This window comes from Anarrhichthys ocellatus, unplaced genomic scaffold (genome assembly GCF_004355925.1).
Source record: "Anarrhichthys ocellatus isolate YVR2014 unplaced genomic scaffold, GSC_Weel_1.0 scaffold51, whole genome shotgun sequence".
NCBI lineage: Eukaryota > Metazoa > Chordata > Actinopteri > Perciformes > Anarhichadidae > Anarrhichthys > Anarrhichthys ocellatus.
The window spans coordinates 1,237,514-1,254,979 of record NW_022280081.1 but is presented as its reverse complement, the minus strand read 5'-3'; the positions used below and the strand labels follow the sequence as shown (position 1 = coordinate 1,254,979).

The 17,466-nt window shown below is 46.2% G+C and overlaps 1 protein-coding gene across 4 annotated transcripts in view; it reads left to right on the top strand.

Moving 5' to 3' along the window:
* nalcn (sodium leak channel, non-selective) overlaps nt 1-17,466 on the top strand; it is a 96,206-nt gene that overhangs the window by 56,846 nt on the left and 21,894 nt on the right. For all 4 annotated transcript variants that reach the window (XM_031870206.1, XM_031870204.1, XM_031870205.1 and 1 more), the window contains 2 exons: nt 588-725; nt 1,769-1,843. In XM_031870206.1, the coding sequence (XP_031726066.1) occupies nt 588-725; nt 1,769-1,843 (213 nt within the window). The remainder of the gene's footprint in view (nt 1-587; nt 726-1,768; nt 1,844-17,466) is intronic.

Sequence of the window (17,466 nt, the reverse complement as noted above, 5' to 3'; positions counted from 1 at the left end):
TTGTATGCTCGCTCTCATTCTCTCTCTTCGTCTCCGTCACTGCCTGTGCCTTATGGGTACACAAGACGCACACCGCATCACAGTTAATGATGTTTGGCTGTCTCCCCCCTACAGGCAACGACCTGTTGCTGGGTTTATCTTCATCGGCGGTGACGTGGGAGCAGCTGGGAGGGGCTGGTGGGGGTGGGGGGGCTGGCTGTCTGGAGGTGAGATACTAAGGAGGAGGCACAGGCATGCCATTTGACTCCAGGGGCCACGGTGTTGCCTGTGTCTCTTCCCTACACTTTTATCTGACCTCTACCAAGTAAATTAGAGAGCAGCAGGACAGAAAAATGGCTCCTCATTTCCTCTCTTCTTTCTCTCTATAATATTTCAAACATTGTTACCTAGAGAGGAATGGTCAGAAAGGGATCAGCTGTGGGATATTTGCCCTCCTGCGAAAGAAAAAAAAAAGCATGTTTCAAATGTCAGATCCTTCTGCCTCGGTGTAATTTCCTCTCCCTCTCTTCACCGCTCACGCACTCACTTGCCCTCTGTAGCCTTTTGTCTCTCTCACTCCCTCTTATCCTGTGCTTTCCTCCCTGTAGGCATTCATGTCCATGTTCCAGATCCTAACCCAGGAGGGCTGGGTGGATGTCATGGACCAGACTCTGGTGGCTGTAGGTCACATGTGGGCTCCCGTAGTAGCCATTTACTTCATCCTCTACCATCTGTTCGCTACCCTGGTGAGGTACTCACTGTGCTATTTCAAATGTAGAAGTCAAAAAAGTTGCAAGAGATGCAATTCACTGCAGTAATCTCTTCACACTCATATTATTCACATTATTGTGGTCAGTAAAAGCAGGGTTGCTGAAAATTAGTGGCCGAAAGGATACATAAATAGTTTTCTCAATGCATCCAATTAGTGCCCCCGCGCCCTGTCGGTGTGCTCTCAAGTGGTGCATCTAATCACAGTCGATCAGACTTGCAGGCGTAAGAAGTCCTGACATTTTGGCGGTTTGGCCCTCGAATATGGGGAGCGTTCAGACAACACAGATGGTCTCAGGATGACTCACGCTTCAGCCCAGACAGACAGGATGTCCTCCAGAACAGAACAAGCAACAAATGCAATTACTAGGCAGACTTTGTACTTTTGGAGAAAAAAAAAAAAGTCTTATTTCAATAATGGAAACGGGGATAATGACATTTACATATTGCGACGTGTTCACATACTTAGTAGAAGTCGAGACAAAGTTTATCAGAACCCGATATCACAAAGCATGCCTCAAGGGGGCTGCACGTGTATTTAATACAGCAACATTGACAGAGCACACAGAAACCTGTAGCTAAATATACGAGGCATTAAAAATGAAAAATAGTTGAAGGTGCAGGGAATCCAATCCAATCTAATTACGAGGGAAAGAGAGTTATATGTCTTGTGAAAGGTCACTGAAGCCGCAAGGTCGATTGTTTTTAAAGGTGCTAAATTTCATATTCAGAGCAATAATATAGCAGCAAACAACTATTAGCTATGTGAAGATATAGTGGAGTAATGTCTTCCTGAGCAGATAGTGAAGTCGCCCACCCTCCGCTTCCCCCTCAGGTAAAGACTGTTAGCTCTGTCTGCACTGTTGCGGATGTTTGCACTGTTAGCGCTATCAGCTGCGAGCCGCCAACTCAGCCGTTGCGAGCCGTTGAGAGCCGTGCTCTCTCTTTGTAATGTGTTCACACACAGCATTGTGTGTGAACACAATTGTGTTCTAATGCACTGTCTCTTGTTGCATTTTAGATTCTGCTCAGTCTTTTTGTGGCTGTAATCTTGGACAATCTTGAGTTGGATGAAGACTTGAAGAAGCTCAAACAGGTAAGAAACTTATGTAAATTATGTCCAGAGACTCTCAGATCCATTAAGCTAAATCATTATCTAGGAAGAGGAACAGTTCATTTGTTTGCACATGCAGTATTAGGATTCCAAATAAGGGAAATGGGGCACTAAACCATGAGTATCTGTGTCTGAGTTAGTGGTAATCTCTGTAAACACATTCTGGATTCATATGCACAATCTGTAGGCAACGGGACAAGATATTGGTATTGGAAGCTTGCTGGTTTCTGTTTGTAGACTGTGTAGTATTGACCAATCACATTGGAATAGGCTTTGGTTGAAATGCTAGAAATGCAATCTCAGAACCCACTGGCTCTTGTCTGATCACGATTTAGCTTTTTATTCATTTGAAACTAGCTTAAAATGTGACTCCGCAACACACAAGCTTTGCTTACTATTAAAAGTAGGTGTCGCTGATAGAAAAATGGAACACAATTCTCCACCTAGAATGACTAAGTATCAACTGAGACTCTCACTTTGGTGGAAAGATACATTAGACAATGTGTCTCGAGGTTTCTTGTTTTCCAGAAAGAGTTAATAACAAGTGGTGTTCAGTTCAGTTAAGTCTTGGACATTTTATACCGCAGGACTAAGGACTGTCAATCACCTCTTCGATAGGGTTCTGTTTCGCTCTACTAATTCAACCGTGGCCGCGCTAGATTAAAGCTACATTTGTGACATGGCATTGCCAGGCTCCGTCACTGTGGCTGGTTTATCACAATGTTACATTTGGTGCCTTAAAGTTGTGAATGACCCACTATTTTTATCTTTTTTTTAAAATATGTTTTGTGTAGAAATGCTCCTAGCAGTGATCCCTTTGAAATTTGAAATAAAAAACAGCTGCCTTTCTGTCACATCAGTTTCAGGATATACAGCTCTAGTGGGCATGATGCAGTTTTCTTTCCTGCTTGTGCAATGTCAAAAAAGATGACTGTGCATGTTTCACCCCGTGCATAATTTATTTGAATTTGGAAAGGTTCAATCAATTTGATTTACATAATTTCCATTTTATTAATCACATTTATGTGGCAATAAATTAAGGCCAGTATGTGTTCCAGTACAAAAACCTGCAGCACCTTCTGTAAAAGTGATCTATTACAATCACAGTTTCTATCTTTTTATTTAATTTATATGATCGTCAATAGCAAACTTTTTCAAAAGTATGCATACACAGAGGGGAGTCAAATTTGGTTTATTACTCCTACTTTTGCATTGTTGAAACAGCTGACTGTGCATGTTTCATCCCGTAGACATGGGCTCAATAGATTTGATTGACATAATTTTCCTTTTTATAAATGACATGTGGCAAGATATTTCGACCGGTATGTATTTCAGTACAACGTCTTTCTTTCAGGAGACATATTGACCAGTTAGAATAACGATAGCAGAAGTACACACATTTAAAATGCGGTTTGATCAGGAGGGATAACTTATTTGTCTGCTGCTTGCCATTTCTGCTCGTTGTTTGCTGCCACATTGTATTTAAAATCACTTTGTTACCACCCTTGCAAGAGTGACAGGGTTGTAATATGTGCCCACGTGTGGGCAGTCATTTCTTAATTTTCACCTTTTGGGATTTCTTTTTGCTGCAGGTTTTTTCTCTATAGAGTTGAGTAAGTGGGCAATTAACTTTGATAAAGCAAAACCCATGTTGTGTGAAAAAGCTGGCACATATACACACAGACAGGGCCTTGGTGCTTGTCATTGTTCAATGGGTGAAACCAGTTTCTGTCATCAAATGTGGTGCAGATGAATTGGGGGAATTGTTTTTTGAACGGTCACAGAGAGAAAAATCCCTAAAGATCAAAGCCCCTGGTCAGTTCATGGTAGTAGCCATACAGTACAATACTTTATGAATTAATCTACTGTATAAGCTCACTGACATTAACGGGTTTGCGGACACACACACACACACACATGCTCACATAAACGGAGTGCACTCACAGCCGGCTGGCAGGTCTCAGCTTGCCTGGGCAGGTTATTTCCCACCCACAGGTGAGTGATTAGGCGCAGCGACTGTAAAATTGCCTATTTTACAGGTGCTTCAATCACGGATACGGAGGCTGCATGTAAATAGACCGTAGATTGTGATCACGCACCCACAAGAGAAAGCTTCTGCAAACATTTGGCAAAAGGCCCGATGACACGGCCAGCGCTTCTATAAGAAATACGCACGAGGGCTTTTGAGGGATGAGAAACTAATTACAGTGTATGAGATGAATTCTTTTTATTTTGCCCGCTGTTTGATGAATGACTTCATTGAGTTGGTAATGTTTGTGATTTGTCCTTAATGTGACCATGGCAAGCTCTTCAAAAAGGAAAAGAAATGACGAAATATATAGAAAATAGTGTTGCCTCATGTATTTATTGTCCTCTCAAAAACAGTGATAATTCAGTGACTGTTATGGGAATTGGATGGATATCAATCAATATTTTTTCATTATTTTGACGGTTTGACACACAGAATCCATGTGTATATTCTCTCCCCATAGACATTTTTTAATCATCTCTTCTTCACAGTTGATCGAACACACAGACCGTTGCTGTGTTCAAATTAATTGCAAATAATGGAATGACAAATTGAAGCCGAATAAACTATTCAAATAGCGAGTTCATGCAAATCGTAGAACTTTGTCTCGGTATAATTTGAAGAGAAATAAGGAAGGTGGCAGGTTATCTTGCCCCTGACATCCTGCTCCCCATCACGCTCCATGTGTGTCAGAAATCTCAGTAAAAGAAAAGCAGTCAAACGCGTCGGCTCACCTTCCACGCCATTGTGTTTCGCGTCTACCCATGAAAGACTTCAAGGTTAACAAACGTGTGCGCTCGCAGGTGTGCCAGCGGCGTCTTTACCGTATGTGTGTGTGTCTGGGGTGCACGTGTCGCTTTAAAATGAGAATTCACATGTGCTGCCAAGCTTTGAGCGATAAGGCCCACCTGCACTGCACAATGGTGAACCATTCTTCAAATTAATTTCCATATATGTTAGTAAGTCACGGCCAATGTCATGTTCTATGTGACAATCGGTATACACTTGTAATACAGTACCTTCTGACTTCACCATCAGCGTATTATGAATTTATTCATTCAGCACATCGAAGTAGTCTTGTAGATCTCCATCTACAGTAGTTGCACTAAAGGTTGAACTGATTAGAATTTCCTGGTCAAAGGTCACTGTGACCTTACAAAATATGTTTTTTGGCCATGAGTTTAGAATTCCTATGCTAAATATGACAATTTCACACAAATGTCAAATAGGATAAAATGATGAAGTGATGACATTTTGGTCAGAGATGGATGGAAACCACAACATGACTAATTCTAGTTAACATTATTGGCTGCGTCTCAATTCAGTGGCCGTTATCATCTCTGTGACTACCTCTGCTGCCGACTTAACAACAATCTGAGACACCATAGAAATAAAATAGGATTAATCAATGTAAATCAAATCAATGTAGCTAGATGATCAGAGCGGCAGCCATTTTTATGTGTACCATTGCCATTGCGAACGTTGTGGCGCACTAACTGCCGTATGAACTAAACAGATTCACGGCGACTGGTGGGCTCACTGAGGTGAGGTTTTGCAGTAACGACTATGAAAGCAGGGGTTTAGTAACGTTACGAAGTGTGGAGAACCACGGAAAATGAGTAAAATTGAACAACTTAATGCTTGATCCGCACTTTCTTATCACAGCGAAGGAAAACACATTGTTATCGCCATATAAGTGTCAACTGTGTTCGGCTCATTTACTGTAACTAGTGTAGCGTTTAAATATTGTGGAATTAGCAAGCTAGCTAGCTAACTAGCAGACAGCTGGCTGGTTAGCTAGCTTGCTAATTCCACCGTGCCACACTTGGTGAAGTAAAGGTGCCCAACAGTGGGCTGGTGGCCGCTGGCTACAACGGTCCCTCCGGCTCACGCCCCATCGCAGAGAAGGACAAGTTAGTTCAGCTAGTTACCAAGCTTACTAGCCAGCCGTCCGGATGCAGCTCTTGAGACAGCAAGCTGAGACAACACTCTCACTGACGTGTGTTGTCACCATTGTAACTAATAACAATTGCCATTTTCCTTTGTACTAGTCAAATGACCACGGCAAACAGTTCAATGTCCGTTCTCCTCCTATTTCTATGGTCATAACGTTTAAGGAGCTACAAACCTTAGAGTCTGCTGCTCTGTACAGAATCACAATATGACTCAGCTGAGAAAAGAACTAATGTTGTGTTAAGTACAGCAGCTTTGACAGACTGCAAAATATACATACAACTTCTATGGGTAATATAAGGCCATACTTAGGCCAGGACAAGAAAGGCTCCAGCTTTTACCTGTTCAACTTTATAAAGTTGTTAATGTTAAAGAGGTATTTGTCAAACTCCACCCCACCCGCAAATATCTGCTCCATTATTGCCCACACCTGATGGAGTTACCTGGCAGTGCTTTTTGGTCGTCATCGTGTCATTATCGGGGCTGATTTATGTTTCCACCATGTGTGTAAGCTACTGTTGTCATATTTATTTATTTATTTAATTCATTTAAAAGGGACCATGTACAGTTTAAACATAAATGTCTCCATTCGATGCACTGTACCAGATTGTAGCTTAAGCTAATTTGCATCTGCAGTCCCTTGGCAGGTCAAACAAGGACAAGACAATAAAACAGTAAAAGGAAAAGACATAATACAGAGATACACCACAAAAAACATACAAGACACCCAATACAACGCTACACACAAATAGCACATCAAAAATTAGTGTTTGTCAATAAAATCAAGTCAGAAAAGACCACAAGAATTGAGGTCAGTGTGTGCAGTATCCAGGTGTGTGTGTGTGTGTGGACGTGCTATCCCCGTATTGTGACGACATAAATCTGATTACACAGTGACATTGTGGGGACTCGCCTTGCTTTTGGGGACAAAATGGGTTACGGTTTTGGTAAAGTTTTAGGTCTAGGTCGAGATTTAGCTTAAGGTTAATGTTACGTTTTAGGTCTAGGTTAAGGTTAAGGGTTAGGATTAGGTTGGTAGCAGTCATGATTAGGGTTAGGTCTTCAGTAAATTAATGTAAGTCAATGTATTGTCTCCAAAAGTCATGACAACACGACTTTGTGTGTGTGTGTGTGCAAAGCAGCAGCACTATAGTGTTTCTGCCTGTGTCTGCTGATTTGATAATGACATCATCAATAAGTCATGTAGCTAAAAGCATGTCATCGTTTGTATGCTGATTGCAGCCCCTCCTTTCAGGGGATGACTTGAATCTGTCACCCTCGACGGGCCATTCGTCTTGATTTGTGTTGTTCCATCTAAGAGCCAAAGCTTGAGGCGTCAGGAGAAGCACAGTGACTTGTGGGTAGTCGCACCATGATCAAGCAGATTGTCGGCTCGCTGCACTGGTTGCTTTAATGTCGTGTGATGTGAGCTGTGGGCAAGTGAAACAGTTCTGAATCCACACATCGTAATCGCAGCCCGAGAAAAGGAATTCAAATATTTTAGTTTTCAACACACACACACACACACACACACATACACACACAGGTGCATGTGCATACACACTCGCGTGTAAACACACATGAAGAGTGGTCATTAATAATTAGGGAATAGAGAGTGGGCAGTGCTGCAGCTAATGAACAACCGGTTTATTCTACCATACTGATGAGCCAGGAGCAGAGAGGAAGTAGGAATTCCTTAATGACACACACACACACACGTGCAGATACATGCATGTGTGCGCCAGTGCATGCTCCACTCATCACTGTTGATTAGGATAATGCATTTATTGCGTGAAATTAGGTTTGCTGGAATTTTTAATGAAATGAAGTCTGGGACAGGAGAAAGGTAGACAGCAGAGGAAAGCAGAAGTGAAGGCAGGAAGTAGACACACACACACACACACACACATTAACCTCCCAGGTGTGTTTCTGTTCATAGCTGATGTGAAACTTAAATGACTGAAATATAATTCTAAAACATGTACACTGTGCAGCTGAAACTGGTTGATTTCTCTTGTGCACTTTGGTGTCGCTCCTATTTCTTCGATAGCACAGTCCAAACAACTTCCGGTCAATAATCAACCCCCTCCAGATGAAGGTAGGCCTTGCTAATGGAGTTTGTCTCAATTTAAACACATTGTCTGAAAGTTGTTACAACACAACTAGCTTTGGGAAAAAATTTGTCTGACCTGTGTGTGAAAGTGTTTTGTAGTAATTAAAGCCCTAACCGGAATTGTTTCCAAGCTTGGAATAATAAATCAACTAATGCGTAGTCTATGATTTCTTGCATTGTTATCAGATGAAATACTTTATTTTATGTTGTATTGTAAATTATTTAATATATATTATTTAAAAAAAAAAAATTCCCCACAAGGTTATTGTAGGAGCAGCTGACGACAGCACAGTTTGTTTGTTTTGGTGATTTGCAGGTAAAATGCGGTTTAGCCAACAACTATAACATTTCAATCAGGAGAGACTTCATTTTGAGTGAATAAATATTCCTTTGACATGTGCACAACAGGATGACAAATGTGAATAGGCTATTAGACCCCACTGTAACGCAGTGGCGGGCCGTGCATTTTATACCTGGGCCTTCACTGTTGTCCTGCAGCTGAAATACCACCTTATAACCACATGATGGCGCCACAGATATCAGTTTCTAAGGCTGTAACTATATTCGTATTAAATGTACGTATTAAATGTACGTAACGTTCGGTACGAGACTTGCAATACGTTTGAAAAGTACTAGAGCATCTGGAAAAGGCAGAAGCTTATATTCAGGAAAGTATAATGTTTTCTCCACTCATGGAGGACAGTGGTTCTCAGCTGGTCTGGCTGTGGGATCCACCATCACTACTTAATGAAAAGTCGCGGCCCAAAGAGATCGTCTTATGATTTTACTTACTCACAACTTGAGTATTGTACGTACTGCTCTGCAGAGTCTTTCCTCGTCTCAGCCCCCTGTGTCATGTTGCATCTCGCTCAGTCAGAATGCCCATATTTGATTGGCTGAGCTGCATCACGTGATGTGATTCACTACCCGACATGCCTCTGTTGTTAAGCTTCGTTTCATGATAGTCACGTGCTCGCCCACTGACCAATCACAGCGCACTCTGCACCTTGCGGCAGACACTGAGCTGCACTAATGCTGACGTCATTATAGGCCGGCGAGCAGGCTCTGATACGTCAAAGAATACGCCCAACATGTCAAACTAAAGATCTGATTGGTTGAAGAATATGACAATCAACAATATCGTCCCCGTTCACTTAAACTGCAAATGGATGCAGGCAGGCCTCAGTCTGTAGGCCTGGGTCTCTGTTCTTACCTAGAGACACAGAGGTGAAATCTGATTGGATAAAAGCTCTACTTAAAACAAGCTGCACTGGAAGCAGAGCAACTGAGGAAGACAGTAGCTGTGCATTGAGAAAATAAGATAATGGGAAAAATAGTTTTATAAATTATAATACATGTAGTGTATTTAAGAAAAATTATTAAATTATAAAATAGATATAGCTTTGTGATTCTGTTTAGGCCAGCAGAGAAGGCCTTGCAGGCCCTGACGGCCCGCCACTGCTGTAACGTCATATCATTTTAAAGGGGGTCATGAAGCTGTAAGAAGATTAGGAAACCCGGTTTGGAGTCCAGACTCTGGTGGTGGGGATGAGACGGAGAGAATGCTGAACATCTGGATGTGATGAGGAGTGTAGTTCTGACTAACTCAACCTGGACACTGAATGATCACTGCATGTAGCCTGGGTGGTGGAGGGTGGGGTGATTTTGCCTAAAGTGCCATCTGACAGCAACAAAGAGGAGAACAGATACAAAGTTCGACAGCAACAACGTGATTGGCTGATTGTGGCAACATCTGGACCGGAGGAGGGAGAGAGAGAGAGGGAATTGAGAATGAATGACGAGTAAAAATAAAAGTCTTCCTGATTTAATTTATATACTGAGCATATTTTTTTCAAGATTTTTTCAATAGAATTTTAATTCCTCAGTAAAAATTGTGCAAAAGCGGTTATGTAGTAAAATTCTTTACATAGATAACAGCTTTACTGTTACATTAAAAGTGAGATGTCACCGCAGTAATGGCAGCTTTTTTACTTGCCTACAACTGGAATTGTCGCAGTAAAAGCACAATGCAGCCTTTTTGTTTTAGTTTCAATCTCTTGTTGAATCTACAAAATGTGTTTTTTTTAGATTTGTTGCTAAATTGTTGGATAATTATCAGGTTAGAAAAGGCAGTGAGTCATGCATTCTGGACAGCAACTTTGAAGAAACCTTCAAAAGACCAAGGAGAAATGCAGGTTATGTTTTCACCTCTTTTTCCTTCATTGCATTAACTTGCCACGTAACCTCAGCCGGCATTGACCGTAAAACTGCAGACCCGGAAACGAAAGTTACGAATGTAACCACGGTTCTATGAATCCTGGATGACAGCCAGAGGCAGTGCTTCACACTGGATATCTTCCATCTCGCGCATGCGCAGGTTGAATGTTTATACCAACAAAGTCACCTGTGATCTCGGATGACCCCTGTCATCTATAACTTCCGGTGTCATCCTGAGTGCAGTCCTATGGAATCTTCTCGCGAGTTCACGGGATTCCGAGTGACCAAGAACTCTGGCGGTCATCCAGGATTCATAGAACCGTAGTTACATTCGTAACTTTCGTTCTATTTCATACTTACTGACTGCCAGAGGCAGTGCTTCACACTGGATGACTTATACCAAAAGAGTCACGAGGAATCACAAGTACCCACCTCGTATAGCTCAGGCAGAAGAAGCTGGCCAAAGAACCCTCCCCAGTGGGTGAGGGGTGGCAACGTTCACTCTGTAGTGTCTGGTGAATGTGCTCGGTGATGCCCATGAGGCCGCAGCACATATATCCTCCACAGGCACACCTCTCAGGGCTGCCCATGACGTGGAGACACTCCTGGTAGAGTGGCCCCTCACTCCGAATGGTAGAGGACGGTCGCTCGCCTTGTATGCATGGGCAATGGCCTCCACTATCCAGTGGGACAGGTGCTGTTTTGAAAGGGCACAGCCCTTCTTAGGCCCACCATAACTGATAAAGAGCTGCTCCGACCGCCGTATGCAAGCGGTGGCTTCCACATAAGCTCTGAGGGCCCGCAGTGGGCACAGCAGCCTTGACCTCTCCTCTCCCGATGGGGGGTCAAAATCTGCAAGCTGGATAGGCTGGTTGATATGCGAGCGTGTCAGCACCTTTGGGAGAAACGCTGCATTAGGCCACAAAGTAACCCCCGATCCATCTGAGTTCCACCTCAGACACGATTCACTCACCGACAGGGCATGCAGCTCGCCTACACGTTTAGCTGAAGTGATGGCAAGGAGAAACACCGTTTTGGTTGCCAGCCATCTCGGCTCTGCCCGTGCCAGGGGTTCAAAAGGAGGCAAGCATAGGGTGTCCAATACCAAATGTAGGTCCCATGCAGGGCCCTTCGGGGCGTTCGGGGGACGCAACCGCAGAGCCCCTTTTAGGAAGAGGGACACCAGTCTGTGGCTCCCTACTGTGCCATTGTTGATCCTAGCATGGTGCCATGAAAGAGCGGCCACGTATACCCTCAGGGTAGAGGGAGACCGGCCCTTATCTAGGAGGGACTGCAGAAACTCAAGTACAACAGGTACAGGGCACTGCACTGGGTCCTTGTTCCGAACCACACACCAGTCAGAAAACAGCCTCCACCTGTTTTCATACTGCAGATGGGTAGATGGTGCCCTGGCATTCAGGATAGTTCTTCTGACTGGCTCTATGCAGCCAGTCAGCAGCTGGTCAGGCCCTTCAGCGGCCAGACCCATAGTTGGAGGTGGCTGGGATTGGGATGCCAAATCCGACCTCCTAGTTGCGACAGGAGGTTCCTCCTGTCGGGGAGGCGCCAGGGTGTCCTGCAGCAGAGTCTGTGCAGTAGGGAGAACCAAATCCTGGCTGGCCATAAGGGGGCCACTAGCAAGAGTCTGTGGCCCTGTTGAAGAACTCTGAGAAGCGTTGGCAAGATCAGAGGGAACAGTGGAAAGGCATAAAGAAGCCCCTCTGGCCACGTGTGAGCCAGGGCATCCTGACCCAGAGGACTGGTCCTCTCCGTCAGGGAGAACCAATGGGGACAGTGGGTCGACATCTCCGAGGCAAAGAGATCCACCTCTGCCCTGCCGAAGAGACCCCAAATGTTCTGCACTACATCTGGATGAAGCCGCCACTCCCCCGGTGTGACGGGACAGGAAATCTGCGACCTGGTTCCGTTCCCCTGGTAGGTACATTGCCCGAAGGCTGGTAAGGTGAGGGGCAGCCCAAGTCAGAAGGGCACGGGATACCCGTAGTAAGAGGACAAGCACATGCTTTCCCCTCAAGTATGGCAGAAAATGTTTGAGCGCTAGGTGCACGGCCCGTAGCTCTAGAACATTGACATGCTCTATGCGGTCTTGAGCAGACCACTGCCCCTGAACAGTCCTGTTCTGCCACACTGCACCCCATCCTGAGAGGCAGGCATCTGTTGTGACCACCTCTCGGCGGAACGGGACCAAACCCATGGGGACACCATTTGCAAGGTATGCTCTCTCCCTCCATGGGGATAGAGCGAGTAGGCACTGCTCCGATACTACTATTGCCCTGGCAGCTGTCAGTTTGCCCAATAGGCGGAGAAAAAGAATGTAGGGCAACCGCCTGCCCCCTCGGAAGGGAGAGAGGCTGTGGAGGATGTCGTCCACCCGTTGGGGTGACGGACAGGCACTCATAGTGACTGTATCCAGAGCCACACCAATGAAGGTTATGCTCTGAGAAGGGCTCAGGGAGCTCTTCTCCATGTTTACCCTGAGGCCCGACCGGGCCACGTGAGAGAGAAGGCGAGCAGTGTCCTGTGCCGCCTGAAGCTGGGATGGCGCACAGATCAGCCAATTGTCCAAGTACGGCAGTATTTTGATGCCCTGTGATTGCAGGGGGGAAAGGGCAGCAGCAATGCACCTTGTGAACACCCGTGAGGAGAGGGAGAGTCCGAATGGGAGCACCCTGAACTGGAAGTGACCGCCTTGAAAGGCGAAGCGAAGAAACCGCCTGTGGTGAGGTACAATGGGAACATAAAAATAGGCATCCTTCAGGTCGACAGACGTGAACCAGTCTCCCCTGGAAACTGCCCGAAGGACGTCTGCTGTGGTCAGCATGTGAAATGGTAACACCTTCAGGAACTTGTTTAGTCCCCTCAGGTCTAGGATTGGGCGCAGTCCGCCGCCTTCCTTTTTTACAAGAAAGTAAGTTGAGTAGAACCCCCCGGGTTGTGACAGGGGGTCCACCCTCTCGATTGCACCCTTGACCAGGAGCGTGGCTAACTGCTGGTTCAGGGCTAGGGATTTTGCCGGATCGGTGATGCTGGTCATTTTGACCCGGCTGGAGGCTGGTGGCTGGCGTCGGAACTGAAGCTTGTACCCATTGGGTTAGGGTGGACACCACCCAGGGGTCTGAAGCATGAGCTGCCCAGTAGCTGATGTGCTGCTGGGAGATATAACCGACGGCCGGCCAGGAGACATCATCTCCTGTACCCCCTGCCTCTTGAGGCTCTGGGGGGGCGACTGGTAGTCCCCAAGTTCGGAGGTTGTCTAGGGGGGACGTAGGTAGGGTTTTGTGGGTAGCAGTCCGGCCTCTCAGCGGTACGCTGAGGCCTGTGGCGGCTACTGGGGTGAGCTGGGGGCTGAAAACGGCCCCGGGGGGGTGAAGTAGGACCCTTAGGTCTGCGGGGTGCAGGCATGTCCCTGCAAAGACCAGAGAACTGCTTCAGGTCCTGGCTAGCTTCAAAAGTCTGCTGAAGCGCCTGTATAGCAGCTGACCCAAACAGCTCACCAGGTTCCACTGGGATAGTACGGAGGGTCCTCCTACATGTCTCAGACAGGGGTGACTGCGCCAGCCAAACCTGGCGGCGAGTCTGGTCCAGGGTGGACATCAGCCGTCCAAGTTCCCTCGACATGAGCGCAAATGCCTGCAGTGAGGCATCACTGAGGCTGGTGGCGGAAGCGTCGGAAGTAGCCTGCTGCAGAGAAGCTGAGAGGGCAAGCATGAGGTGGGAGAGGGAGTTGCCAATACGACCCATGCGCGCTGTTGTGTCATAAGCCCTGGATAACAGGTCATCTGTGACCCGACATTGGGGTCGAGGGCACCTGGCATCGGGCCTCAGGGTCTCCTCAGGAGAAACTATGAGGGACGCAATAGTCGGCTCAACAGCTGGCATACGGGAGAGGACCGCCAGGGTTCGTCCATATGATGTAAGACGGGACAGAGTCCTGGTGTCTCTCCAGCATGCATGTAGCTCCCTCAGATATTCTTCGGAGGGAGGAACAGCAAAGATGGTGGGGGCGAGAACACGCCTGAAGAAGGCACTCGCAGGCTGGGGTTCCGGCTGCTGTTTATCTAACTGCAGGCGTGCCAGTGCCATGCGAATGACAGACCCCATGGAGCTATCGACTGCCCCTTCCGAAGCGCTCTGAGCTGAGGAATGGGAGGCAGGTCCAGAAGCATGGGAGGGCCGCTCTTCACTGTACTCAGTAAAGAGATTGGCTGACGCTGCCAGTGATATAATGTCCTCTTCTGAGCCAAGCTCAGCCGCGGGTGGATCTGGTGCTTCAGCACCCCCTACACTAGGTTGGAGGGCCAGTAGAAGAGACTTCATTTGAGCTAGCTCGGAGGTCAGCAGATCCACTCTAGAAGACAGCCCGCTGGGTTTAGCCCTCTTGGAGGGAGCCCCTGCGGTTTCTGTGGCCCTGCGCTTGGAATGGGTAGGTTGGACTGGATTCAACTGCCCTGAAAGGGGGAGGTCGACCACACCCGTCAGGTGTTCCACCTCGACGAGCCTAGCAGCCCTTACTGCTCGAGGCATGATGCCACAGTTCATGCATGGGTTCTCAGAGAGGCCTTCCCTCAGATGTTCGAGGCCAAGGCAAGAGGGACAGAGGTCATGGCCATCATCAGGCTGTAGAGGAGCCATACAGGTCCTACAGTATGTCAAAGAATACTCTACTAGATGTGGTTTTTATTCAACTCACAGTACATTCTACAGATGCACACGTGTTAAATCACCTTAATACAACAGAGTCTTGCAATACTGTCAAACTTGACATACTGTCAAACATGGCCGACTCGCTAGGTCAGTCTGAGTGGGACGCTCTGCTGAATGTTTGTGAGAACAGGCAGGGGACAGTCAGTGAGAGGGGAGCGAGGACACTCTTCACTAGGATAGTTGCTGCAGATATTGGTGTCCCACCAGTTAGCTTGAGCGAGAGCACTCTGCCACTGTGGAAACAGACAAAAAAAAGAACACAGTCCTGACAGTGAGAGGGGAGCGAGGACACTCTCTTCACTAAGATCTTTACTGCAGATATTGGTGTCCCACCAGTTAGCTTGAGCGAGAGCACTCTGCTACTGTGAAAACGGACAAAAAAAAAGAACACAGTCCTGACAGTGAGAGGGGAGCGAGGACACTCTCTTCACTTGGACAGTTGCTGTAACACAATCCGAGTATTAGCTTAGTCTAGTTAGCCGGAGCGAGAACGCTCTGCTAACTGTGATAGCCATGTAAGGAATCAATGGGCACAATGTCAACATCGATCTAGTCTAAGTAGCATCTCCCAAGTTAGCTTGAGCGGGAACACTCTGCTCACTGTGAAGGGCGGCCCGACAGCGCAACTCAACGCTCACGTTAGCACGCCACTCGATTAGCTAGAGCGGAAGCGCTCCGCAAACCGAGGGAAAAAAAAAAAAACGAACAATGGTTATAGACAAACAATGTCAGTCGATCTCACCGATTGCTGTCTTCGCGATTTGGGTGGCCCCTATCAGACTGAGTCCGGGGCTCGATGGTCCGGCCGGCGAAACGCCGTTCCCTCCTAAGAGGGACAGCTTGTCACAGCCTTTGGAGGGCGAAGATCCGCAACTCCGACCGGTGGTCACAAGACTACCGCGAAAAAACTCTAATATATCTTGATCGTAGACAAAATATATATTTCTTCTACTACCATGGTAGTTAACCTGCATAGCGAGAAGATGAAAAAGGACTGAACTCAGGATGACACCGGAAGTTATAGACGACGGGGGTCATCCGAGGTCACAGGTGACTTTGTTGGTATAAATATTCGACCTGCGCATGCGCGAGACGGAAGATATCCGGTGTGAAGCACTGCCTCTGGCGGTCAGTAAGGATGAAATAGAACACCTTTTATCAATCAGAGGAAGACAACAAGAGACGGACAAAAGCTGTGTGTGATTTAAAACAAAAAGAAGAAAAGAAAAGAGTTTTGTCTATTGGATGTTTTTTCTGCCCGTTATTGCCCTGGACCTTCATCTACGGCGTCACAGGTCGGCGGGGCTTGGTGATGGTAGAGACTGATGGCCCATCTCCATCCAACAAATCATTTTCTTCCCACAGAGCAATGTGTGCAGGACCAAGGGGAGGTGCAGGGACAGGGGGAAATGTTTATCCTTTGCCGCTAGATATCAACCAAATAGAAATAAAAAAGGTGTTTACCCCTAAGGCCAGTGATGATGATGATAATGTGTGTTTGTGTGCATCTGTGTGTATGAATCGTCGGCGGTGATATATCTGCTTGAGCGTTTCTCTGCGTACACACAAACAGTCGCTTTTGCATTTCTGTTTGTGCGAAAGTCGAAATGTCTGGCAATCAAACAGGTCCTCGGGCCAGGAAGATGAGTCATGACGAACACATTTGGGAAATTGTTGAAACGGAGCAAACAGAAAAGCTAGGCTGAGAGTGAGAAAAGCTAAAAGCGTAGCTACCTTCCCTTTATCTACAGTCTGTTTACAGAGAACGCATGCAGACAAACTGACATTTGAATCCTTTGCACGCTGAGCTCTGAGACCTCTCACTCTGTCCTTTGACATTTTCTCTTCCTCTCTCACAAAGTTTTTCTGAACCTTACGAACAGAGAGAAGAGGCAGTAGCTTTGTGAGTGTTCAGATATATGTGCTCTAGACAGGCACAGCTATGCTTTTCCTCTCTTAGTCCATGGACCAGACCAGATATCGGTACCATCTTAGTGGGCAAAACCATACCTAAGTTATTAATATGGTCAATATAAGTAAATAGATATATGATAGCATTTCCACGGGGGCAGCTTTTCATTTTTGTTGGACATTTTTGTTATTTTCCCCTATTAGGGCGATTACAGTGATGTAACTATCAGCACTGTAGCATAGCAGCACTATGGCCGATATATCATTATCTGATTTTATTTTTTTTTACTTTTAAGTACTGTACCAATATATCTGTCTCAAAATACAGTATTAGTTGGGCTCTTTTTTGGCGGGAAGGAAAGAGGAACCGATCACAGCTGAACAACTTCCGAGATGTTGTTCGTGAGAGGACGTACATACAGATGCACTCCCTTCATTTCCTGGCCATGCTCCTTAGTCATTTTACCACGGTGTTGGTCCTATTGTATTCTGTTCATGTGTGTACCCAGTAGCCCCTGGCCTTCGCTATTTCAGGGCCAGACCCACAACAGGCTTGATTTCCTCTGCACACTCTCAAGGATGATTGTTGTTGTAAAAAATTTGATCCCCGGATCATCCGGCCGTGAGAGATTCAGTTAAAAGCTTCATAAATGATAA